Source organism: Brachyistius frenatus, unplaced genomic scaffold (genome assembly GCF_029030835.1).
Source record: "Brachyistius frenatus isolate BFR_SWC_R1_liver_20210118 unplaced genomic scaffold, ASM2903083v1 Contig_1, whole genome shotgun sequence".
In the NCBI taxonomy this organism is placed as follows: Eukaryota; Metazoa; Chordata; class Actinopteri; family Embiotocidae; genus Brachyistius; species Brachyistius frenatus.
In genome coordinates this window covers 10,447,740-10,473,782 of record NW_027210600.1, presented here as the reverse complement: position 1 = coordinate 10,473,782, position 26,043 = coordinate 10,447,740, and the positions used below count along the sequence as shown (strand labels likewise).

The 26,043-nt window shown below is 39.0% G+C and overlaps 1 protein-coding gene across 3 annotated transcripts in view; it reads right to left on the bottom strand.

The window, feature by feature from the left end:
• vps53 (VPS53 subunit of GARP complex) overlaps positions 1–26,043 on the bottom strand; it is a 95,468-nt gene that overhangs the window by 23,968 nt on the left and 45,457 nt on the right. For 2 of the 3 annotated variants that reach the window (XM_069689446.1, XM_069689462.1), the window contains exons 1-2: positions 1,576–1,700; positions 1,106–1,186 (exon numbers count right to left, since the gene is read on the bottom strand). In XM_069689446.1, coding sequence (XP_069545547.1) covers positions 1,106–1,186; positions 1,576–1,662 — 168 coding nt within the window. In that variant the 5' untranslated portion in view covers positions 1,663–1,700. Of the gene's footprint in view, positions 1–1,105; positions 1,187–1,575; positions 1,701–26,043 lie in introns of those variants that run through there. The other variant, XM_069689452.1, reaches the window with a different exon arrangement.

Here is a 26,043-nt window from a genome sequence, read left to right as displayed (position 1 = left end):
TACAAATCTGTTTCAATTATACTGTGTATATGCTTCATATGCAGGGCAAGTGTAACAATCAACTGCTAAAGTATTATGCATCAGAACACAACAAGGTGGAAATGTATACACGACTGAGCCCATTTATAGTACTGTATGGTTACAGTGACCCCTGATGGAGATGAAAATATTACCAATGTACAGTATACAAAAAAAAAAAAAAAAAAAAAAAAACTGAATACACTCCTGGTCAGTATCACTGTAATGTCCTATGATTACAAACAATGACCTTGGCCAAAGCCCGAGACGAATGAAGCGACTTTCATTTTAAATTTGAAAACTAAAAATGCAGCTGTGTGATTCTGTTTGGGATCACTGTCACGATGAAATATCCCACTCATGCTGAAGTTCTTGAGACACCTTTTCATTCTGTATTTGAGTATCGAAAAACTTCATGTCACAGTCACACAGGCCACACGTGTTTTGATTCCATCTGACCAAACAGATATATTTGGTAAGTAAAAAAGTAAATTTCCATCTGTGCACAGATGAAGAGTTCCAATGTATGCATCGTCTCTGGATGTGAATGAAAGTGTCTGAGTCATAAAACAAAGATCATCAAGCCTTTCTTTTTTCTTTTTTCAAATAAAACGTTATAACACGTCCTAATACAACAGCTGGATTTAATTCATCTGCTCTAAATTGTGCGGTATAAGATCCCAAGGCTCATAACCAAGTGGTCGTGTACTCACGACGCTGTGACACGGTGACCGAGGAAATGTGAATGACCTGAACATATGAAGCCGAACCCACCTTGAACCTAGTCCCGGCGCTTTGGAGCCTAATGTTCACCGTGGGGTGCTGCTATTGTGCTTGTTCACCTTACATTGCCTTTACTTACTGGGACACCTGAACAGAACAAAGCCAATCCGTTCATGCTGCTTTTTTTTTTTTGAGTAACAGCTGTGCTTCTTTCCCGCAGCGACAAGTTAAAATGTCTCCAAAGAAACAAGGGCTAATATTTTGCATATAACTCGCGGGTAATTCTCAAGAAACCAAAGGTCGAAAGCTGTCACTTTATCAGAGGGAGCCTGGCTGCGGACCTTCCTGCGCCACTTCACTGTACCTGCTCGGTGGGGAAAAGGGTGTTGATGTACTCCACGGCATTGAAGTCTGCTCTGTCCAGCGGGTCCTGGCTGGGGAAAACCTTTAACGGAGGAGACGGACGACGTTCAGTCAGAAACATCATGAACATCCAAACCTCGTGGTAAACGAAACGCGACCGACTCGACGTTTGAGGAGTCGCGTGTGACCCGTGAAAGGTGAAGACGGCTTCGTCGCGCGTCATTTTCTAGCTGACGTCGATGTATTTAAAATTAGCTGGCGGGGTCTTTCTGCGGTCCAAACAGCGATAACAATGTGGAGGATTCAAATGTTTCACAGCTGTGAGGTATAAAGTAGTCGTGTCACATCCGCTGGTTGGTTAGCCTGCGGACAGCTAACCGTGCGTTAGCGTGACCAACAACAACAACAACAACAACAACGTTATTATTTTCAGTCCAGGAAAGGTTAGTGGAAACGAGGTCGTGCAGCTACCTGTTCAATGGCTAGTTGCACTTCTGGCGTTAGATGCAAAATAGCCTCCAGATCTTCAGCAAACTCAAATTCTTCCTCCTCCATCATTGTCAAAAACAAAAACCAAAGACCTCTTCGGCGCAACACTTCCTGGTGAGGAGGCTTCTGGGAGACTCGATGACGCGACGAGAACAGTTGCATTTCAGGACCGTCGAAAATCAGAGCATTTTATTTGAATTAAACACACACGTTTGGTTCCCGCTTTCCTTTGCTGCCCGACAGGCTCATTTCATCTCCGAGCGAGGTCTCTTCATGAGGGGGGTAACTATGACGAATAGTTCAGGTCTTTGTTAATTTATCGCCAAAATATGAGGGCAGGATGTCAAATAGAGGATATGATGTATTAGGTATTTATATGAACAATCATAAGGATAAGTTCATGCATAAGTCAGACCAACATGAGGAGACATGGAGCGAGGGAATTCAATTGTGTATTACCTTTTTGGATCTTCACATCTTACATATTTTGCCGCTTACAGCAGAGCTGCACCTGTTGTTGTTTACAGATGATGCCTTCCCTCTGGCCTCACAGGATCATGACCTCTAGCGCCCACAGGAGCAGTCAAAATTGTGAGTTAATGAGGAGGCATCATAATAGCCTATCATTTCTCTTTAAAGCAGAGGGAGGTATGTCACAATAATGCAAGGTAAATGTCAACGAATGCAAGAGCCCTTAAAATAACATGCACTTATGACTTTTTATTCCACCTCCATCCACTAAAGCCTTGCATGAGCTGAGTTGATGAAAATCCTTTTCTCAGAATAATCTTAATTAAATTTTATACAACCCTACAACCTCTTCGCCCACTGTCTTCCTTCCACAAGTCTTTAAATATTCTCATAGAATCATATCATGATCTTTCCTGACATGTCACATATGTACAATATATACAATGTGCCTGCTCATTCTAGCAACAACAATTTAATACATTTAAATTGCCTCCAACACCTGGGTAAAGAAACTGACCACCACAGCAACATTATTGTAAGTGGCTTTGGATAAAAGCTTCAGCTAAATGAAATGTAATGTAACATATTGGGATCATCTAAAGCACACATTGTCATTTACAGAGCAGCAGTGCCTCCTGCTGTTACAAGAAAACACAACACACAAATGCGTGCACACAGAACATGCCCCCATAAAGCCCCAGCTTCTACACTGCTGTCTTTATTCTCATCAAAGAGATTCTAGTACTCTTAAACAGCTACACAAAAAAGAGAGAAGTTGGGCGAGACAGGCGAGATAAGAGAAGAAAGCAGTGATAAAGCAGAATATGATAGAAGATTGAGGAGAAAATAAGACAAAGCATTAAAGAACGGACGGAGGATTAAGAAGAAAAATAGAGTAAGAAGACATGAATGGTGGTATCCTATTTTTCTCGATATTATTATTATTATGGATTAATAACAGTCGAAGGAGAAATAGAGAATTAGAAGAAATTAGGTGTAATATACCCTATCCTCATTTTACCTTCAGGTTTAAAACACTTTGCGTGATGGTTCATTTTAGGTGAAACCAAAGACAAACTGTATAAATGAGGGCGCATGAAACAAATGATTGTATGGCTCATGGGACAAAGTTGCAAAAATGAATCAACAAACAAGTGTTTTATGACATATTTAAAGGATGTTGCACTTATAACAAATGAGAGCGGAGCCCATAAAAACAAGTAAGGAAAGACAGAGTACAAGAAGATGGAAACGATGACTGGACTGTATTGTTAGTGTGGGACAGACCAGCTGTCAGACAGCAGATATAAAGTTTTACCTCTGAGGAAACACATCACTACTCACAAGGGTCACAACTGACACTGCAAACAATCAGTATATGCGCGCGCGTGTGTGTGTGTGTGTGTGTGTGTGTGTGTGTGTGTGTGTGTGTGTGTGTGTGTGTGTGTGTGTGTGTGTGTGTGTTCGAGAGAGCATACATTTTATAATAACTCTTACATGAAAATGGGATGTAATATCAAGTTTAGGTTAAAATAAAAGCACGTATTTGACAATTTCATCATAGATGATGTAGTATCCAACTGTATAAATAAGCGGTCCAAAAAGTTCTTCCACATAAATAGAAGAACAACAATGTAGATACTCCACTACGAGTAAGTATATTAAATTTGAAATATAGTTTGACATGTGGGCATGTACCCTTATCTGCTTTCTTTGTGAGAGTTAAGATTAAAGATCAATACCATTCTCAAATTTGTGTGTTCAACGTTGAATTGACTCAATATAACTGAGACCAGGCTAGTTTTCTCTGCCTGCTTCCAGTCGTTGTGCTAAGCTAACTATTTTCTGGTTCCAGCTACATGTTTCCCACACAGATGTGTCATTAATCTTCTTGTTTAATTCTTATCAAGAAAGAGAGAACGTGTTTCCTAAAATGTTAAACTATTAATAAAAGCACACATCCTGCAGGACTGGCCTAGAAATTCTTCTATAATCTTTGCCTTTTTGTGAAAGATCAGATAATTTTACCTCTTTGGTCCCTGAATGGAATGAAAACATCAGAGAAATTTAGGGGAAAACTTTCTTCAGTGGAATTGCCAACAATTGACACACATGACAAGCTTAGCTGCTTTTTTGAAAGTGGCCACAAGCCATTGGAACAGTTAAATATTACTCCACTGCTTTAATAGTTTACAGAGCAATGCATTTTGTTATCTTATACTGTGTTTTTAAATGTAAATCTTAATCTGCAAAGTTACAAGTAACTATAGCTGTGAAACAGATTTTGTTCACCAACATATAAAATGTCTCCTTTTGAATTGCATTGGCATTCATGTATAAACAGTCAGAAAATGAAACCACTGCAGTCCAAGTACTTGATTAAATGTCCTTAGTTACCTTCTGCCGCTGCGAGAAACACATTCTCAGTCAGATTGGAAAAAGCTGGGTAGAATAAATGAGCAGATAGCCCCAATCATGATAACATCTAATTAGCCAGACGTTTTAAAAAAAAAAAGTTTTATAGCTTGCAGGAAGCCATTTACTGCTAATGTCTGAGCTGAATAAGCTGGACTGTTGTAACTTTCTGTCCTGTCGGCCATGCAGCACGCAAGAGAAACAACAGACTTCAGGTCAAACAAAAACGGGGAGTTCAGCAAGGCACACCATACCTGAGTCTCTGGAGAGGAAAAGAAAGGTAGATGAGCTAAGTGCTTGTCAGGATGAATACATCACAAGGTAATGGATGTATTTGTGGGAGTGGACATTATGTTTTTCAGGGTTATCAGAAGATCAAGATTTAGAGAACTTATAAGAAGAGTCAAATCAAGTTATGAAAAACAACAACTCTAAAGGTCATTTTTGCACTTTGCGACATCACAAACTCATTGAAGTCCAAACAGCTCATCCAAACAGTACAGTTGCTGAATATGGGCTTTGTGCATTTCTCTGTGAACTGAGCATATATTGCACGTAGATCTGCTTCATAATAAGAAATGGAAATCTGAATTTATACAAAATGGGACCTTTAGTATGTACCTATACATTGAGGTTGAGCAAGAACTACATTTTCTAAATCTGCGTATATGTTTTCACTTTGGCCTTCAGCATCACAGAAAATGTGTTTATTTTTTTATATAATTATGTAACATGAAAGCCTACAGTATTACCTGACTGTCTACTTTGTGAAAATATCAAACACGATACGAAATCTTAACAGGACATGGATAACAGCTGTGTCGGTCAACACTCATCACAGCCTTCAAAATCTAGGTGTTCAAAGTCTTTCTTCCAAAATCAGCTTCTTTGGGCATGATATGCTTCTGGAAAAGCACTGAAGATTTGCAAAGTGGGTAAAGGAGCCTGGGCTTGGACTGTTGTCCAGGGATTTAACAGGGAAGAAAAAGAGGTAACTCTCAAAGATGTTGGCAGAACCAAATTTCCCTGAACATTTAATCTAAGATGTTCAGCATTACAGGATTTCCATTGTATCTGCTCAATGTCATTTTCTTGTTTACTGAATATTTTTGTTTTATTTAAATCAAGCTGAGTATGGTATATGTGCAGTTAATGAAAAATAATTATTATATTGTTGTACAATGTGGATTACACATGTCAATCCTTGAGAACACGTATTGTGCTGTAGTCTGTTTTCAATGAGTCTCTGACAGCTGAAAGTAGCCACAACATTTGTGTCCAACCTAACTGCAGAGGACTAAAGCCGGTTCTTACAATGAAGTATCTGTATAAAAGTTCGAATTGAAATGTTGTCAGATGCATTTATTTTTCTTTATTATCATAAATCTAACCAATGTGTGACAAATACAGCACAGCCACATCTCACCCCAGTGAACCTCTGTTTGCCTTTTGAAATCTTGTCAGATGTACAAAATATTTTGATTGGTTAAAATTCCTCAAGCTTCCCGTGCTTTTCTGTACCATGCCAAACTCGAAAAGCACAAATAACGTCACAAAATTGTGGAACATGTGGAGTCACCCTAACAGACACCATCTACAAAGATGTCTTGAAAAAGAAAGTGAAAGAGTGATCAAATCCAAAGTTTGGGATATATAAAACAATAATCAGGACTTAGATTTCAGTGACTGGGACTCCTGGGAGACTTCTGCTGAAAGTCAGATGAGATGCTTCCAGCTCACAGGATCTAAACAGTTTGTCAGGCCTCTTCAAGACGATCACAATGCATAAAAGACAAGAAAACAGAAGGAAACAAACAATCCACAAGCAATCCGCATCCAATATCTGTATAAGTGAAGAGTCGCTGCAGAGGAGAAAAACTCGCAAGGCAGAGATCCAGGGCTGGCACAACTAGATGTTTGGCACTCCAGCCAGTCTTCAAGCAGCAGCCAGCAAGCTTTCTGATCATGCTTGAAAACTGATGGACTGAACATGCGGATGCTGCCATATGAACAGTTTCTTTTTCCTGAGAGTTCACCACTCATCGACACAATTTTCATTTACAATGTTGTCTGGACATGCCATCATTAAAGAAGCTATAAATTTAGCAAACAGTTCAGAAGGAAAATAAGAATAGTATTTCTATGTTGTCTTGTATATGTGTTGCCTCAAGGCCCAAAAATATAGACAAAAATGGACAAACACTGTTATTTTATGAATTATTATTATTATTTGAGCAGTGTACAATTGATCACAACAGTCCTAGTAGCCTATGCATCCTGCTTATGCATGATTAAGCAAAGGTAAATGTCAACTGGAAGTCTCTTTTACCAGTCATTTGTCCTTTGCAGTAAAGCGCTTACCTTTCTGTCACGCTAATAGGAGCATATGGCATTAACCCTCTCTTCAGCAGATACAATTAACATGCAGATTTAAATGTCAAGATTAAATTAGAAATGAAGATTTAAAGTGCACTGCAATCAACTTATTGTGCCAAGATTATCTATCATTGTGGATTTAGAGCCTTGTTTGCCTTGACTGAAAAAAAGGAAAAGGGAATCTGAATGATGGTTAATTTTAACTGTTAAATGAATTCACCAACATGGATTTTGTGGTTGTAATTGTCACAGTGGAAAATAAATTCAAAATGATTGCATTCATTATTTGCAGATATGAAGTGCAGGAGGATGACTCTCTCTGTGCTGCGAATTATTTAATTACTCATATAATTTTTGGTTTAAAAGGAACGTGGGGATGACAAAGGTTTTGTCTCACAATTACAGATGAGTGGAACATTTTTTTTAAATTAAAGTTCTATAAGACCGCGCTGACAAACGAAGTGAAGTCTACAGGAGATTTCCCACCCTGTTAGCACCAGGCTAACAGCAGCCCGGAAATGCTAGGGGGAAGGTTAACATGTTTTGGATGCTATTGAACAAGATGTCTGAAAGCAGTAATTCATTCATTTGTGCTAGTGTTGGAGGCCAACACCCTCAAGTCTCTTGCACAGTCTGTTAATAAACCACTTTGTTCATGCTAATTTTGGACAGTTGAAAATTACATCTCTCTAAGAACCTCTCTCCAAAATGACTTTAATCAGTGAAACATGAGGTCTTGTTTTCTTTTCTCATGCAAAGTTTAGTTCATGTGTTTATGCGTGCATGCTGATCACCAGCCAAGAGCGCATATCTAGTCTAACCTTACATCTGCATGCTCTTATGTGGAATGTGTACTACATGAGTGTTCAAATACCTTTCTGTTGCATGTGCAAAAAGGAAAGAGATCTAAAAAAAAAAAAATCCCCTGAACCCCAAACACCCAAATGAAAACCTTCCTCTTGAGGGTTTGTGTGTCCCTGATTACCAGTACAAGCATTTGTGTTTAACTATGTATCTTCAAGCGCATGCTATGTGTATACCTATGGTACGGTATGTGAGAGTTATGCTATGGTGTGTGTAAGTGTGTATTTGTAGTGACAGATGGTCCATTTAATAAACATGCCAGGGAGTGACCTTGTTTTTTATGACCTGGAACAACTGGGAGTTTGCTTATCTATGCGTGTAACATTAGGCTACCAGGCTAAAGGTCAATACCTCTTCTCATTTCTCAACCAGATACTGATCTGGCTACTAAAAGTTACAATGGTTGTGAAGAAACCCGAAAGTAACATGATGTTGTAACTATTATACAGTGTTTCCTCAATGTCCCAGTTACTTCAGGCTGAATGTCCTCAAAATAATGGTAAACATTATTACCAGCCCGTGCCTTTTGAAAATAATCATAAAAAAACGACAACAACCAAACAAGCAAACAAAAACAGAAAAAAATGTTTAGGTCACATGTTAGTGAGCTGTAGATACTGGCCAGTGGATTATGCTAACTTTGGACTGAACAAGGCTGACTGTTTTCTTCTGTTTGCAGTCTAAAGTCTAAACTAGTTACCTCCTGCTTGTAGCTTCACATTCACTGTACAGTGCTATCATTTATTTTGTAAAATCTCAAACTATTTCTGTATGATTCATCATTTGTATTACATAATAAATTGCAAAACAACAAGCAACTGTGTGAAACTTTATAATTGTCCTTAATATTTTATCAAAGAAAGTTATCATTAAAGTTGAAGGAAAATTAACATAACAAGAAAATAATTTAATCCATCAAACCCACACAACGCCTTTTTAAAAGAAAAACAAAAATGTTGGACTTTATCAAAATTTCCATCAGGGACAATAAGACCAAGGCAGAAAACAAATTGTTCAAGGATCTAAATTGCCACTAGAGAGGGCAGCACATAATATACTGTTTAAACAGTGAGAGGGAACCTTTCCACTGCCTGCTGTGACATACAGTTCAGCAGAAATCCATTTCCATTAATCAGACGGGGCATTGATTGAGACAGTACATCAGAATTAAAGAGAAAACCTGAATTTCGAACATATATCACAATCAGGATAGACATGATTCCTCCCTCTGCTGACATTGTAACAATTTATGTTTCATTAAAAATAAATCCTTTTAGGGTCTTATGTCTCTCCAATCTCCCTCCATCCGTTTGTATTTATTAGCAAATTTACATTTCTCTCCTTTGTGTTTCATTTCCCCCTCTTTTTGTCTGTCCTAAACCGTAATTGCCTTTTTTTCCGGTTTCATATAACTGAGCTTAAAAGTGCTCTAACAAACCAGAAAATATTTACCTCTTCCTCTTTCGATGTAGATGAGTAAACACTCACCTACATCGAAAGAGGAAGAGGTAATGCATGCTTGCATTCAGGTGTGGGTGTAAATGACTGTGAAGGAGTGTGCATATGGTCGTTTATGGTTGGCATGTGTGTGTGTGTGTGTGTGTGTGTGTGTGTGTGTGTGTGTGTGTGTGTGTGTGTGTGTGTGTGTGTGTGTGTGTACATAAATAATAATAAAAATAAATTCTTCCCTCTTTTCTTTTCTTTTCTTTTCTTTTCTTTTCTTTTCTTTTCTTTTCTTTTCTTTTCTTTTCTTTTCTTTTCTTTTCTTTTTTTCAGGGGCATAATCGCTACCTGTTAAGATTGTGATTATACCTAAATATTGATGAGTACATTATAGCTGTTTAATTACTTTTCTGAACTCATCTATTTCCGTTGCCAGATAAATCTGCCCTCAAGCTGTTGCATTGACACACAGACAAGCTAGAACTTCCATCAGTGCGGATTTCAGGGATCTTGAGGAAAAACCGGTGCTAAAACAAGTTAAAACAACTTGTGTGTTTCAAATAAGCTATCGAACTGTGCCCTACTGTGTATATTGTCCTGATCAATATTAATCCGCAGTATTAATTTGTTAACTTTAACATGTTTTAAGAGGTTTAAGCCAATAACCATCGATTTACCGACTGAAATGATAACGTCAAATCTAATCTTCTGTATTTAACAAACATCAAAATAAATGACTGCTTGACCTGAAATGAAAGAGACTTATCCAAGGGTACCTGGTGGTTTATTAGCAAAATGTACTTTTAATGGGTAACAAACTCAATATAAATAATTTACATATGAATGTCAACTAGGGCGCAGTGTTGTAATCCTTTTTGCTCGTGTTTGCCAGTATGTCCTTGCAACAAGACATGTCTTTAAAGTGAAAGTCATGATACTTTAGGAACCATGCCAGGAAGTGATGCCAAGGGAAGCACAGGATTGCTTATTGAGTGACATGTTAAAAAATACAAATAATATATGTACGAATGATGTTTTTTTTTTTTGCAAAATTACGCACTAAAAATGACTTCAACAGATACATTTCACAAAAAAATTGTGAATGAATGTTGGTAATATTCCCATTTATTGAACCAACTTTGACTGCCTGTATTTTTCACAGGATTAAAATATATACCAAAGCAAGAGAGACAAAATTTAGCATACTATATTTTTTGCCTGTACTTGATAGCATCAGTACATTAGCTACAGAAAATAATGGTAAAGATCAATTGGAATTGACAAGCAACAACGTTTTCCACAAAATGTGAACCAGGAACAGTTAATGGCTTTCAACCCCTATAGGCCACCAGGGTGCTCCATAAATGTATTATTGATTCTACTTTTTACCTAATAATCAATCTAATTTATTTTGCCCTGCATTTAATATCAGTCATCAAGCTATAATTCGTGGTATTACTTGGTGTGCCTTTTAAATCCTCATGACTATCGTTTATGATTTTAGAGCCCACCCTTCACAAACACTGTCCTATTTTACAGCTCTTTGTCTCAAAGCAAAAATACCTTCAAAACAACGTAAAACAAACAAAGAAAGACATTATTGTTTTGTTCTGAAGTGCTCTGTGTTGTTTGAGGGCATGTATCTCCTGCTAGTTGCTGTTAACCTTGCCTTCATATTACGATTTATGCCCAGTGTTAATCAGGGCTTCCGCTGAATGTGCCTGCATGAACAACAGGATCCTAAATGTCAACTGTTACTGGATTATCTGCAGCCTGGAACCCCGTGATAATGATATATGGAGTATGCGTTTCTGTGTGGGTGCTTTGAAAACTGCGCATGCGGGTGTGTGTGTGTGATTGCGAGTGTGCATGTAGTGATTAAGACAAGCTATTTCTATTTTCCTGGCACCCTGAATGATTCCCTTTTGAGTGGTAAACCCTCTATTCTGCCGCTTTTATTAATCAGAGGAAGACAGAGACAAATCACGACAGAGGAAGAAAGAGAGTGAAAAAGGAAAAAAAGATACCGAGCTAGGAAAAAAGAAAAACACACACACAAAAAAAAAGAAGACAGAAAGCAAGAAGGACAGAGACAGACATATACAAAGGCGCCGAGGAAGAGTTTTAGAGAGATGTATAATCCCTGCAGGGTATGTTGTTGCTCCTGTCTGCAGGGTGGCAGAATTTGAACGCTCCATAAAAGCCTGGCTTGGGCTCAGCTATTCCAACTCACACAGCAGCAGTTTTCGCCATAAGTTGATCATTTATTGTTCTGTCATCGAAACCAAGAAAAAGGCATGAAATGAGAATCAGTGACATAAAATGATTAAACACTGAACAGCTGACTAACCACAACTATCCGTATCAAAGCTCTTGATCATTTATTACATAAAACGGTACACATCAACAATACCTGTTGATACACATGCAACATGAATACTAACAATCAGTGTGCGTATTTGTGTCAGTTAACTCCGAGGTCTAATAACCCGGATTATTGAGGTATTTTGCTAAATATAAAAGTCACTCAAACTCTCGTCTGATCTTGAGTAAAATTTCACCTGAAATCCTTCACTGAGATCAACACACAGTTAAACAAAATGACCCTGCATATGAAACTCGTATCTCTGCCCTACAAAAACATTTCCAGAGGTATTTCTCAGTGCAGAATACTGCAAAATGTGACTGAACTGAGACAAAAAAGGTCATTGATTTTTTTCCTTTGAATCAACAATGAGGTCCCAGTTTAAGACCTTGGTAGCTTTTTTGACTGAAAATTTAGAAAAGGACTGGCCAAAGTCCTGGTCACATTCCTATTTTTTGCCACAGCCACCTGCCTCATCTTAGACAAAATACTGGTCAAAAAAGCTGTACATTGAAAGTGAGCAAAGAAAAGCAATCTCACAGCTGCTGCTCTGCTTTGAGAAGATCTACAGCACAAAGTCAGCCCACACCAGAAAAAGATTACAGCACTAGTAATGTAATTCCTGCAGAGACATTTTTCATTTTATTTTTTGATACATTGCACGTTTACCTGCAGTTCTTCTGCAGGAGGGCAATTTGATGCAAACTGAAAAAACAATGAATGCTTTTACACACGTAACATTATAGAATTAAATACAATTAGATAGATACAAATCTACGTAATTCTGATTAGAATATGACTTTTTTTTTTTTTTAATAGGCAGTGTCTTACAGTTGCAGTTCTATCTTAATCAAGGACATGTCAGTTTGTGTATGTGGGTACATGTACTGTACGGGGCGGATACCTATGGAACACCTCAGGGCTCTATTCTTGTAACATGACGTGCCAGATGGTTTGTTTCTCAGACTACTCAGAAAAGTTGTCCTTGGCAAACTGTTTGGAGTAGGGCAAACACTTTAAAAAAAATACTTGGCAGGTCTTCCATTGCAATTCAACCAATCAGATCATTGTTTTTTCAAACAGTTGTTCTTTGCTGTTGTCACACCTATACGCACTGCCTGCAGCTGTCAGTAGGTCCTCATTGGATGCTGATTGGTCCGAGTCACTGCTGGACACAAACGCATATCTGAAAGCCTGACAAGATGGATTATTGCCTGAAAGTGTGACTGAGAGATTTCGTGACCTCGCAAATCCAGCTGCCTTGCAAAGTAAAAGTTCTGGGTCGTCTTCTTTTTTTCTATTAGGAAACATGTTATTTGGATTATTAATTAAATTCCATGCTGACGATCATCATCTATATTTGCCTGTAAAAGCTCATCATCACTGTCATCATGATTAGCTCTTTCTTAAATCAAATCCTAATCAAATTAGAGGCCTGGTGTGAAAAACATAATTTACTGCTCCAAAATTCTGCTAAACCTGAGATGCTGGTCACTGACCCTGCTAAACAGACACACCAGGTTTATCAAGTAACTGTAACTCTGGACAGCTGTTTGTTTCCTGGTGGTATATGTGTTTGTTCCTTTCCTCTTTTTCAATCTGCACTTCCAAGAAATCACAATCAAATCCTTGTTTTAATCCACATAACACGGCTTTTGTTCTGGTCTGCCCATGACTGATGCAGAGACTGAATTCATATCTTTGTCTCCTTCAAACTTGGATATCAGCTTCCCTTTATTGGTTCGGTATCAATTTCAGGTCAGACTTGAAGGAGCTTCTGATCCCTTACTAAATTCAAAATGGACATACCGCTTCATACCTGTCTGATCACCTTAACCCTCTGATCTCAGTGACATACAGTGTGTCTGTCTGTCCTCAGTTAAAAATAAGTCAGCAGTCCGCAGGGCTTTTCTGATTGCCTCTTCCTGAAGAAAAATCTCCCTGCTGACATCAGACAGCCTGACTGTGTTGAGGCCTTTACATCCAATCCTAAAACTTGTCTTTTCATCTTGACATGTAGTTTATTGATATCCTGTGATTACTTCAGGCCTTTTACTTGTTAACATTATCATTCTGGCAAACCAGGTTCAGTCTCAATGAATACATGTAAACTACATTGTTCTCCCAATTGTGTGAAGTAGCAACTTTTTATAATGACTAAAATGCCACATTTATGAACATGAGACAGGAGGTAGTTGATAGTGTGTGGACAAAACGTGAATCGTCACTGTGGAGACTGGGATTTCCATCAAGTCTCGTGGTTAAAACCACAGAGGAACTTTTGGTTTGGGAGAGATTGTGATTTTGGTTGTGTTCAAATTCACTGTGGACCTTCTCTTAATGTATCAACTTTGTCTGTACACTACAGCCCAAAGTAACACAAATAAACACAAAACATAAAATAAGTTGTTTAACAATTTAAACCCCTGCTAGAAGCACAAAACTCAAGAATAATAACTAAATCAGAGAGAAAATAAAATGTGCAGACAAAAAGCCTCGCTTTTGAAATGCTCCCATTGGGTTATGAAGCTGTGGAGAGGACAAAACAAAACAGTGTTGCCCAAGAATGCAAAGTTTAACAAAGATGACTTCTGACCTGCAAGTCGGCAGAGCCAGCTGGAGATCGCACTCAAACAGGAAAGCAATGCTTGGATTCTTCATTCATACGGGCTTCATTACAAGTGAATGGAAAAAGGAGCAAACAACATATGTTTGATCATACATTTTCATCCTCAGCAGTAAGCACTCCCCTCACTACCTACCACAATTTGATCAGTTGACAGGAGTTTGACATCACACCTTTTGTGCCACCTGCCGTCACTGTGAAAGGATTTACCCGTCCTTGAAACATACAGCACAATAGGGTGCAGCTACTGGAGAACCGCTCCCACCTTCTGTCCTTATTACCATAACAGACTTATACTCTGTAGGCCTATTTAAAAAATGTTCAGACACAGAGGCATTTGCTTGCTCGAGGATAGTAAGAGGAAAATGAAGGAGTTAAGGTCTGAGTCTCCAGAGTGGTTTGAGAAAAGTGCTCCAGAACAGAGGTGCAGTTATCAGAAAAAAATGGCCCTGCAGAAGCAAACTGTGGAGGAGCCTGTTGAAACTGACTGCAGGTACTTTTTTGAGGTCTTTCATTAGCCACTTTTGAGTAGCCTAATTGTCCCCTCGGTAACTACTTTGTAAAAACCATTGTGGCCTTACTGTATGGCATTACAGTATGGACAGTTCTGTGGCAGTGCGAACCAAAACGAATGCTTTTTAAACAGCATATTTTGATTATATCTTCAACATTTTCCAACCGCTATCTTTAAAAGTGAGAATTAAAGGCTTTTAACTGTTAGCTTTACTTTGGTTAAGGACCCAGAAGCAGAACACAGGACCACTGGTTTGCGGAGAAAAGGGATGTATTGTTAGAGAAAGGATAAGGATGACGGCTGGATCTGGTGACAGCATGCAGGCAGGGCTGACCAGGAGGGGGGGCTGGTGACAGGCGTGAGTTGCAAGGTAGCTGGTGAAGCGATGCAGGCTGAACAGGCAGTGTAGGTTGAAGGGAAGGAGTGGGATAAAGGCAACAGTCATGCATTCAGTGATCCTGAGAGCATGAAAAAAAAAACACAGATTAGGAAAACTTAGATGCACAATATACGTGTGCAAACACAAGTCAAGCCCTACAGGTAGACTCAACGATCTGGCAAAGGCAGTATGAGAGACTGGGGTATTCATGGAGAGGAGATGATTATATGATTTCCTACAAGTGTGCCACTGGGGAAATGATGGGTGATCAGCAGCAGGTGTGGGGGAGTCAGGAGCCGGGAGCGAAAGCCATGCCACCGTTCACATACACACTCATACAATTACTTTGTTCAAATGGAACTCGTGAGCCCGTGGTTACAACATGCGAAGTCGTGTGCACCGTATGCTTGGTGTTCAAGTGGTTAAGTGGTAAAAACACTGTTGCTAGGTAACGGCAACATGGACATCGTCTGAAAGTCGGCGAGACGAAAAGTTTGCAAGCTAGCCTGAGATAACGTAATTCAGGAAATGCAAAGGCACAGAGGGAAAAGATGAGGCTGTTGGGAATTTTTCAATTTTCCTCAGATGTAGGCTATTATTTAGGGTTGTGAAGACAAACTCTGCATGACTAAAATTCCAATATAGTAGCTTAACATCCAACGAAAAATGTACTTTAATGGCCTCTGCCATTTTTGTAAACATCAGCAAACACGTCACATCTCCATGCTTATTGAAAATACTCCATGAGGGGGCCGTTCATATGGACTCTTCTCATGTACACAGTACGTACGTCCCCATTTGAAAAGCAAGCAGGAACAGCTGTCAACAGTACAAAGGTTTTCTATACATATTTTCTATACTTTTCATATGTGGAAAATAATCAACACATTACTGTTATGAAACGGTGACTTTTGATTATGTAAATTTAATATGCTCTTTCCGTCAAATTTAACATACACTGTCACCCAAATTCCCGCCTGGCCACACAATCAGAGCACAAAGCTTCACTTTTTCGCTAATTCCAGGTGCCGCCTTATCTAGCGTTAAAAAAAAAAAGAGGAAAAAAAATCAATCAGTTGGTGGATGTTGAACTTTAAATGTCAGTGCTGAATCTGTCATTCTGTCTTTCAGGCTGAGTGCAGCACTACCTACCTCGTCCCTGATCACCGCCGCGATAAGGTCTTTGTATTATGCCAGGAAAGTCACACAAGAAGTTTACACAGTCTTTTTAGGACCTCTAGTGTCTGTGTCCAAGGAGGCGTTTTAATGTTTTATATCCCCACTATTTCTGGAGCTACTGATTTTAGTAAGTTTAATCATGATTATGATGAATGAATAGCAAATGTTGTTAGTTTTACCTTCTTTCCAAATTGGAATTCAATTTTTTTAAATAATTTAATATGTAGGGTGGTGAAGTAGGTCTGTTCAAGTGGTGTCGCTTGCACCTCTTGTTAAATATTCTTGAAACTTCACAGAATATTATCAAGTTATTTTTTAAACAACTGTTTAACAATTCCACATTTCTTCCCAGTTCAGATGTCAGTGTTTGTGAAAAGACTTGTCAAATCTGAATGCCAATCTGTATATAACAATTCTGCAAAGCAACATGGTAATACGATAAACAGTAGTTTAATTTCAAAAAGTCGTGATTTCCCCGCTGCCTCACACTAATGTTGCACCCAAATGATCGAAGCCCTGTGAAGATCTAAGTGCACATATGCAGTAATTTTATAGGCTGTATGGTTCTGCTTTAAACCAGTGTGTTGTTTATCTGATCCATAAAGGTGACTAAAAAAAAGACTAATGCTGGTTCTTTTACAACCACGCACACATGTTTCGAAGCTAGAGATGCACCAAGTGCTCTCACTAAGTGTAATATTTATCTGTCTCTTCCTCTGCACACACACACACACACACACACACACACACACACACACACACACACACACACACACACACACACACACACACACACACACACACACACACACACACACACACACACACACACACACACACACACACACACAAATACAGGATTAAACAGATACAGAGGTGCATTCACATACTGTACTTATTCTATACTGAAGACTGTTTAATTCAGTACCAAGGCCACAATAGAAATCTTGAAATGGGTTACATGTACATTCAAAAACAAACACACACGCACACAGTGTGTTCCCATCCAAAAGTGCACAAATGGACGTAGACACACTTAGAGCAGATTAATTGACAGGAGTTCTCTGGGTGTGATTTCCCCTGCAGCTCTGCACCAGATAAAAAAACATTACCCTGCTCTCCTCTGTTGTGTCCTCTCCTATTTTATTCTGGCCTTGTGTAGTAATTACTGTGTCCTTTGTCTGCCCTGCTCTCCCCTGTTTCAGTTAGTTTTGATCCAGCCCATTCTGTTCTACTTTGTTGTGTTTCATTTTGTGTCTTTTGTTACTTTGTTGAAGTGTGCTCTGCTCTGTTTTAATTCCTCCACGCCGGCGCCAGCCGCAGTGAGGCCTTATGTTTCCGGGTTGTCCTATCCGTCCGTACGTCCCGAGCTTGTAAATGCAAGATCTCAAGAACGCCATATATACTCCAGGGACCAAAATGATGGCGCAGATTTCTGTTACAATTAATCCAGAAGATAACTCTGACAATATGTTTCTAAAATAGGAAGCATATAATCAGAAGGCATTAAAATATACATTTGATTTAGACAATCATTTTCTGGAAATGAATATTAGTTCACATTGTACAACTAACAGCTCCTCTACCACGTTTTGAATTGGTTTGAAATATGAATAGCTTTATTCTGCTGTTTACCTCACAGTAGTCATGATTAAGATCAAATAGTTGCCATCATGACTGCTTTCCAGATTGAGTATAACAAACAGCTTTGTTTTTTGTATCTGACAAGCCCTTAAAAGCATTCATTTGTAACTTCAACTGGACTTCCTGGATCATATTTCAAACAGTTCAGAGGGCTGCATGTATGCTGGCATGTTGTTTAAGGCAGGGATGTTTTTTTCTGTCTGCTAACACATATGTTATCTTCCAGGTCCAGACGTGAATGGGTTTAGTTCAGCAGAGTAGTCATCCATCTTGTGCAACTGACAAAAAACAATAACCATTCAATCTAAAACTACAATGGTTTAAACCTGTCATGTTACTTTGCACTCATGCTTGTCAGGGGTGCAGTATGCACAACTCAAGGGAAGGTTGTAGGTTGGTAAATGTTAATTTAACATTAATTACAGTCAGTGTAGTTGTCATTAGGAGTGCAACACAGCTGTATGATATTTTCTTTTAAAGTTTTTGTAAAGTCTAAAATAAAGGTCATCTTGGGTTGGGCTACATTAGAAACAGGATGAATGGAGTTTGGAAGAAAAAGAGTGACTTTGGAGGTAGAGGGTCAAATAAATGACAAATGGGATTTGCATTTTGAGAAAATGTAGGATCCAATGCTTTAAGAGATTTGGTCATTTTGGGGACTAAAAGTAAGGATACCTGGACCTTTGCTGCTTTAATTGTGACATAATTTATTTTACCTGTTTTGTGTGGCTCCCTCACAACAAAAAACTAAAAAACTATAGCTATGGCTGGAGGCCCCCTTAAAGAGAAAAGGGGTTTAGATAATAATGTTGATAATCTTACACTTGAACAAATGTGTTCTTTGTGTGTGAAATGTATCTGCTGTTTCAGGTCCATAGGGCATATATTTTAAGTATTTTCTACTCCCTGATCAGCATTTAATGTAACACTGATAAAGTCCTTCTGGCTGCAACCACTGCTCGGGGGCACTCAGATCCATCAGTTATTAACATGCATTAGTCAAACTTTCCAAACATACCAAAATACACATTTGAGCATGTCAGCACCAGTGGACTTAGACTGTGTTTTAAATAAATATGGAGACTAATTCAGAGGGAAAAAAGTGCACTCAGAAACCTCTCACCTCTCTTTCGTTCGTGTTCTCTTTTCTTTCTCTCTTCACGTTTTTTCTTCTCACTCCTTTCTTCACATCCTTTTTTTATCTTTGCTAAAGGAGATGTCTCCATCTTCTTCTCATGCCAGTCGTCTTTTTCACACCTTATTTTCCTTCCTGGCCGTCAGGTGGTCCTTTCCCTGGAGGCACAGTTGGGTTCTAAAGAAACAGTTTCAGAAAAAAGACAATAATGCCATGGAATTAGGCTAAAGGCAAAGAGAGAGAGAGAAAGAGACAGAGAGCAAAACCAGTAATAGAAAGAGGCTGTTAAATCTGTGTTGAAAGGAGTATTTTCCACACATCCAATAAACTCAAAATCTCAATGAGTTTTACAGAGTCATTAACTGACCTCACTGATAATTCTGAACTGCTCTGATCATATCAAACCTATCCGACATTTACAACCATCTGGAGGACACCAGGATCAAACATTCGTTCCACATTGAAAACCGAAGCCGACAGAGTTCACAGTGTGACAAGATGAAAGTACGTTGTTACAAACATTTGCCTTTCTTTTCCAGCATATACAAATGCCAATTAGATAACACCATTAAAACAAAACTGACTGAAACTGTGAGTGATGTTTTAGGACCCCATAGATAATCTATCTGTGGTAGCTGCTCAAATGGCTTTAAATGATCCTTTTCATGTTGGTGGATGATGGATACAGAGATTTGTGATGTGATCTCTTTCATTCTGGTGTTCAGAGCACGGTCATGTTATTTAATTCATGAAAAATGTGCATTTATAAAGCCGTAGTAATTTGAACTACATTAGCTTGCTGGCTTACTCATAACTTCAAATGGTTGGCAAGTAACTGCTATCAATTCAGTATACAATCCTTTTTCAGTTTTTGTGTAAGGCTATTACTCATTTTCCTAATATTTTACCTCTTTCACTCATTTATTTAAGTTTATCTCACCACACTTAATTTCGCAGTTTTGAGGTTGAAACTATGAATTAAACAAGCTATGGTCATTGAAAATACAGCAGAAATTCAAATAAGTCAGAAGGCAGATGTGACTGTATTTAACAATGAACAATTTTCTCTGGAGTAAATATTCCAGATTAAAGCTTTTTTTGTTTATTCTCATTTAGAAACCCATATTATAAACATAATACTGTGATAACACTTAATATTCAGGCAAAAATATTTTCTGCTATCTGTGTGTGAGGATACATAGACTCGATATTTGGATTAGTTTACCTCGCCAGTGTGACTGTCTTGTGTCATACAGCGTGACCATGTGCAGAATGAGTTCCAAGCTGTTCCCTGGCTTTGTGCTGCAAAGTGAAAATACAAATCATGGACTTAAAAGGACAAACAGGACGTTTTCATCTACAGGCTGCATCACTCTTTGCTTCCAATATTTCTCACATGATACCAATCATGCGACCTAAACTGGAGGATACTGATAACCAATACAACACCAGTTCTCATGATTAATTTTCAATTTAAACATCTCTCTTTTGAAACTTTTGCGAGTATATTGGCTAAAATTGAAATTTGGGCTAATAGTGTCAATGTTCTGTGCTCAAGCTCTGTACCTCATAATGCAAATTTGCTGAGCAGCTGACTCACTAACTCAAGCAAAGATTATAAATTAGGTTTCATAAATCTAATAATTTTCACCATGAAAACAGGCCATTTATCAGCAGAAGGTTGCACAACTTACATTACATAACAGTTGTTACTACACAGAGCAAAGGAAATAGAAAGGAAATGACTGGAGAGAAACAGGATGACAAATTTCAACCATCTACAGAGCATCCATCATCTATATGTATTTTCAGTGGGGACTGAATAAAGGTTTACATGTATTCAAGTATCAGAAGAAAATGTCATTCAATGTGCTTATTATGGCCGGGATGATTTTCAACTGAGACCATGTGTTTGTGTGTTCTTGTTTATGAGTGTGTCTAAAGCTGTTGTTTGTATGTTAGTGTGTGTGTGTTTATATTTGTGTGTGTGAAATGGAGAGTGTGTGCGTCGGTGTGGAGTTCAGGCTGTGTAGCTGAAGGTCACTCTGAATGGAACCAGATAAATGAACTGGAGACATCAACAAGCTTATTACTGTAGGGAGCGTGCCCACACTGCACACACACGGCCATGCACGCTGGCACAGTGAGGCACACACTGCAGACTTATTACAGCTAGTGTAGTGACATGAATTGCTCCTCCTCTGTTTCCCTCTCCCTGCCTCTCTCTAAGTCTCACCGTGATAACCTCAATTGCTGAGACTTACAGCAACTGATACAGAGGGGCTGAAAGCAAAAGAACACCTTCACCACAATATGAAGCAATCCGAACCAAAAGCCTGGCAAAGGTACTACTTTTAAGCTTACAACGTTACCATCCTCACATTTTTTTTTAGGTCCATGCAAGATTACAGAAGTGTGTTTTGTGGACTGGAAGAAGACATACGACCATGCTCCATGTGATATTCTGTGGAAGATGCTTTAGGACTACGGGCCACGACTGTGAGCCATTTGGTCTCTGTACACTCGGAGGCAGAGCTGTGTCTGTTCAATTGAATTCAAAATCATTGATTGAATATAGCGCCAAATCACAACATAGGTTATTTCATGCCACTTAACACACCATAGTCCTTACAGCAAGATTTACAATATTATACAGAGAAACCCAACAATTCAACAATTCCCACATAAGCCAGGAGGGAAAAAAAAACCCTCCTCTTTAAGGGAGAAAAACCTCCAACAGAGGGAAGGAAAAACTCCCTCTTAATAGGAAGAAACCTCTGGCAGAACCAGGCTCAGGGGTGGGCGGCCATCTGTCTCGACCGGTTGGTGGTTAGAGGAGAGCATAGAGAGAAAAGGCCAGCATAGAGATAGAAGAGAAGAACTGTTGGTGGAGACGACAAGCGCAGGGCAGAGACATGCAGCTCCATGGTGGGACATCTGCAAAAGAAAGAACAGAAACTACGCAAGCGAGGGAACTGAATGGAGACAACAGACAATAAGAAAAAGCTATAGGAGAGAAAAAGATGGTGAGGTATAAGTCAGTTAAAGAGTAGGAGGAAAGAAAAGAAGCTCAGCATGTAATGAGGTCCCCCAGCAGCGTCGGCCTATAACAGCATAACTAAGGGTTGGTTCAAGTCTACCCGAGCCAGCCCTAACGAGAGGCTTTATCAAAAAGGAACGTATGTATACTGGACATGAAGTCAAGCTCATTCGTTGTGGGTCTTGGACTCCACCAAGCTTGTGCCTGCTTGTGATGTTCATGGACCAGGTATTAAGGCATAGCCGAGGACGGGAGGGTATAGAATGTCCCTCAAGGAAAGAGGAAACAATCTCTCCAGGTGGAGGAGTCTAGGTATCTCAGGATCTTATTCTTGAGTTACGATATAAGGGGTCTTTAGATCGACGGCAGGCTGGGAGAAGTGGCACCAGTAATGTGTACAGGACTGTAGTGGTAAAGAGGAACCTGGACCCAAGACAAGGGTCTACATCCGTTACTGGAGGTCTTGAACTCTGGGTAATGACCAAAAGAATAAGATGACAATACAAGCGTCTAAAATGTTTTTTTTTTTCCGCAGGTGCGAGCCTCTCCCTTTCGCAATACGGTGAGGAGTTCAGCCACCCGGGAGAAACTCAGAGTAGAGTTACTACTCCTCAGAATTGAGAGGTCCCAGTTGAAGTGGACCCGATTAGGACGCTCCCCGTGGAGACCCTTCAGGATGAGCTGGAAGAAGTTGTGGGGAAAAGGGAAGTCTGGGCTATTCTGTTACTCCAGTGGCCTCTGTGACCCTTATTGGACTAAGCTAATTCATGATACTTTAATTTGAGTGCAAATTCCAACAAACCTGGGGAGGCATATTGTGTCATCCATACACTTCATGGTTGGTGTTAAAAGTCTGAAGTGCTGCCTCTAAACTGCAGATTATTTCTAACTTTTTCCAGTCGCTTTTGATTTTTTGCAACAGACTGCCAGGCTTATTGATGGCGACCAGAGAGGAATGGATCCATGTGTGACAAGGAGCACATGCTAGGACTGGACTGGGACAAAAAAAAACAACAAAAAAACGACTCGTGCATTTTGGCCCAAACCTGCCCACCACAATCGATCACACATTTTCATGCTCCCATGAATATGAATACCAACTATGCCACTTCCTACGAACCCTAAATCTAGGAGGAAATAAAGAAGATTAAGAGGGAGAAAACACTATAAATGCCTTAAAAAAATTTGCCTGTGTGAGGCAGAGCGAGAGAGAAACAGTACTTGATCTTTGTTTTACAAAGTAGCACTCAATACATTTTAAAAGTCCTTTAACAACAAGGATGCCTGTGAACTCCTTGAAGGCATCATGTGAATGTGTAAGAGGATGAGTAGATCTGATAAATGATCAGATGATCAGTGTCTTCCAGATATAAATAGCATTGCATACATTGAAAGGTCATGCAAAAGCTGGCACCCAAGCTTGTTATTTTCAGGTCAGGTCACATTTGTAAGGTATACTTTTTACACCCGAGCTTGCAACTGTTTTTCTTTGTAAGTTGTGGAAACATACTTTCAACATTTGAATGATTCCCTCGAGCAATTGAAACTGACCTGTGTAACTGTGTAGACCTTATCCATATGCACAAAGAATATGTGTCAGGTCTTTGCTTTCAATTTGACAGTTTGAAGCAAGTGCATGGAAGATGTCTCAGATAGTTTGGGAATTCCGTGAAAGAGACACACAGACAGTGACAAGAAAAAAAAAAAACCTACTGTCTGGATTTATAGTGTGAAATGTCTGGCTCAGTTGAAGTTTTTCCCATCGGTATTCACACTTGTAATTGACAGACTGTTGGACAGAAATATAGCTCATATCAAAATGTTCAGGGTTTTTTAGTATTTTAATAAACATTCACCAAATTACTGAAGCTATCCACACATCGGTAATGAGGCAGCAGAGCAAATTATTCAAAGACACAAAGAAGAAAAGTAAAGAGGGCTCAAGAGAAGTTTAAAGTGCTTACTTTCTCATCTACACACACAGGGGAGGGGGCTTAGTTACTCTCTGACAGTCCTGTAAAATATAGTAGCACCTTCACTCTGCTAATCAAGATACGTTGATTTCAATTCTTTACGTCAACGTCGATACTCTTTACAGCAGACTCTATTGTTGGTATGGGTGGGACTACATGGAAAAGTAATTGATAAATAATTCTGCTCAGAAAAGTAAGAAAATGCATTCATAGGTAAATTCCATCATTTAGAAATTAACTGGAAAAAAACAAAGTCCTTACTGCAGAGTAAATGATAACTATATTCTGGTTAATGCTAAATCTCCTGAGTGTACATTAATGTTCAGGCCCATTTCAGAAATGGCACTCATCATGGCAGCAGTGATCTACTCATGGAGACACGGCAAGCTGGTATCAGCAAGGATGTCTTAAACCATCACTAGAACCATTAGCGTCATGAGCTGCGTCTTTTCACTGGGGTGTGATACATGTGAAAGTTCACACCATATGTTAGATCTCACTGCTCCTCATAGGAATCCAGATCAAACAGCAGGGGTCATTATTACAAGTGACACGAACATGGCTTCCCAACCATGGCAAGCTGCAAGTGGTGTTTTCCACTACAATGTTTGCACATAGGATCAGGTAAATTATAATAATAATAAGTCTTATTTCAGCTCCTACAATAGATGCTACTGCATATATTCACTTGATGTGAATTTTGCTTATTACAAATCCCCTTGGAAAAAACAACAACTCTTTGAACTGCCACTACTTCACTTGTCATGTCTTTGAGGTAAACTTTCTGAGCTAAAAGTGAGAGAAGGAGACAACCAGCCTGCCATTGCATGGCTGAGAAAAAGAACAAATATCAAACTCTCATTTTATAATTCTAAATCTAGTTCACAGAACCTAAAAGAGGCCTCAGTTTTTTGGGAACACGAAGATCTAGATCCTCTTGTCTTTCCATTCAGCCTCATTGTGTCATATCTTGGCTTTCACACAACCCTTCATGGCCATGTCCCAAAAACCAGATTATGGAAATGATTAAACAACATTTTTTTGACAATTCTAATGAAATCTGATAAGTGGATATGCTATGCTTATTTTCTGTTCTGTCTTGTTTTGAGGGAAGTAGGAACAGAAATGGAAACCAACAAAATTATTTATTTGAAAAAACAAACTGTTATGAAATTAATTTTTTTTTTCTGTAAACCAACAGAACATCAAACATACCAATTTTGCGTGTAATTGTAAATCAATGTTGTGGAATCAATACATTTACATGTATAATCTATGTTTAAAGAGACAGCATGGTGGGAATTGATTGAAGTCCGTTTTCTGAAGTGACAGAAGATGGATGTGTTTTGTTTTCTGTGTTCTTATGTGTGTGCCACACTGTTTGCGTGTGTCAGAAAATAAGTAAATCCAGGGTAGCCAGACATGCATCACTCTACCCTGAGAGCCTGGAGGTAATAACAGCCTGCTGAGTGTAGGAGGGTTCTCGCACTCTTTCTTTCTTTTCCCCTCTCACGTACTCTTTCTTTCTGACCACAGGCCCTCCTCTCATTTCCTCCCACTTGCATCTAAGAGGAAAAGCATCTTAAGAGGAGCTGTCTTCCTTTTTAGATCCCTAATCCCTTGTCTATTCATCTTCTTGTCTCCCATACCTCTCTTTCACCAGACACTAAAATGTCAAACCCATGATTATCTGCCTCTCTCTTCTTTATTCCTCCCAGCTGCCCTTCTTCACCATCTCTCTCTTCCCACCCACATTCTGGTCAGCATATTTCTGATGGTCTCTTAATTTAAACCCGTGAAAAAAGTCAGGTTTTTTTTTGTGTGTGTGTGTTTCCTCATATTAATGAGTGGAAGTTAATTTTTAACTCGACGTGTGTTAATTGGAGTTTTTCCAGTAATAATGCAGATATGGTTCTTAAGTGGGTGTTGAAAAATAGGTCACTGAGATATAAACAGCAGCATTTGATTGATGCCATTTTTACACTCTTGGGGTTAAACTAGACAGATTTTGCTGTGTGTTTAAAAA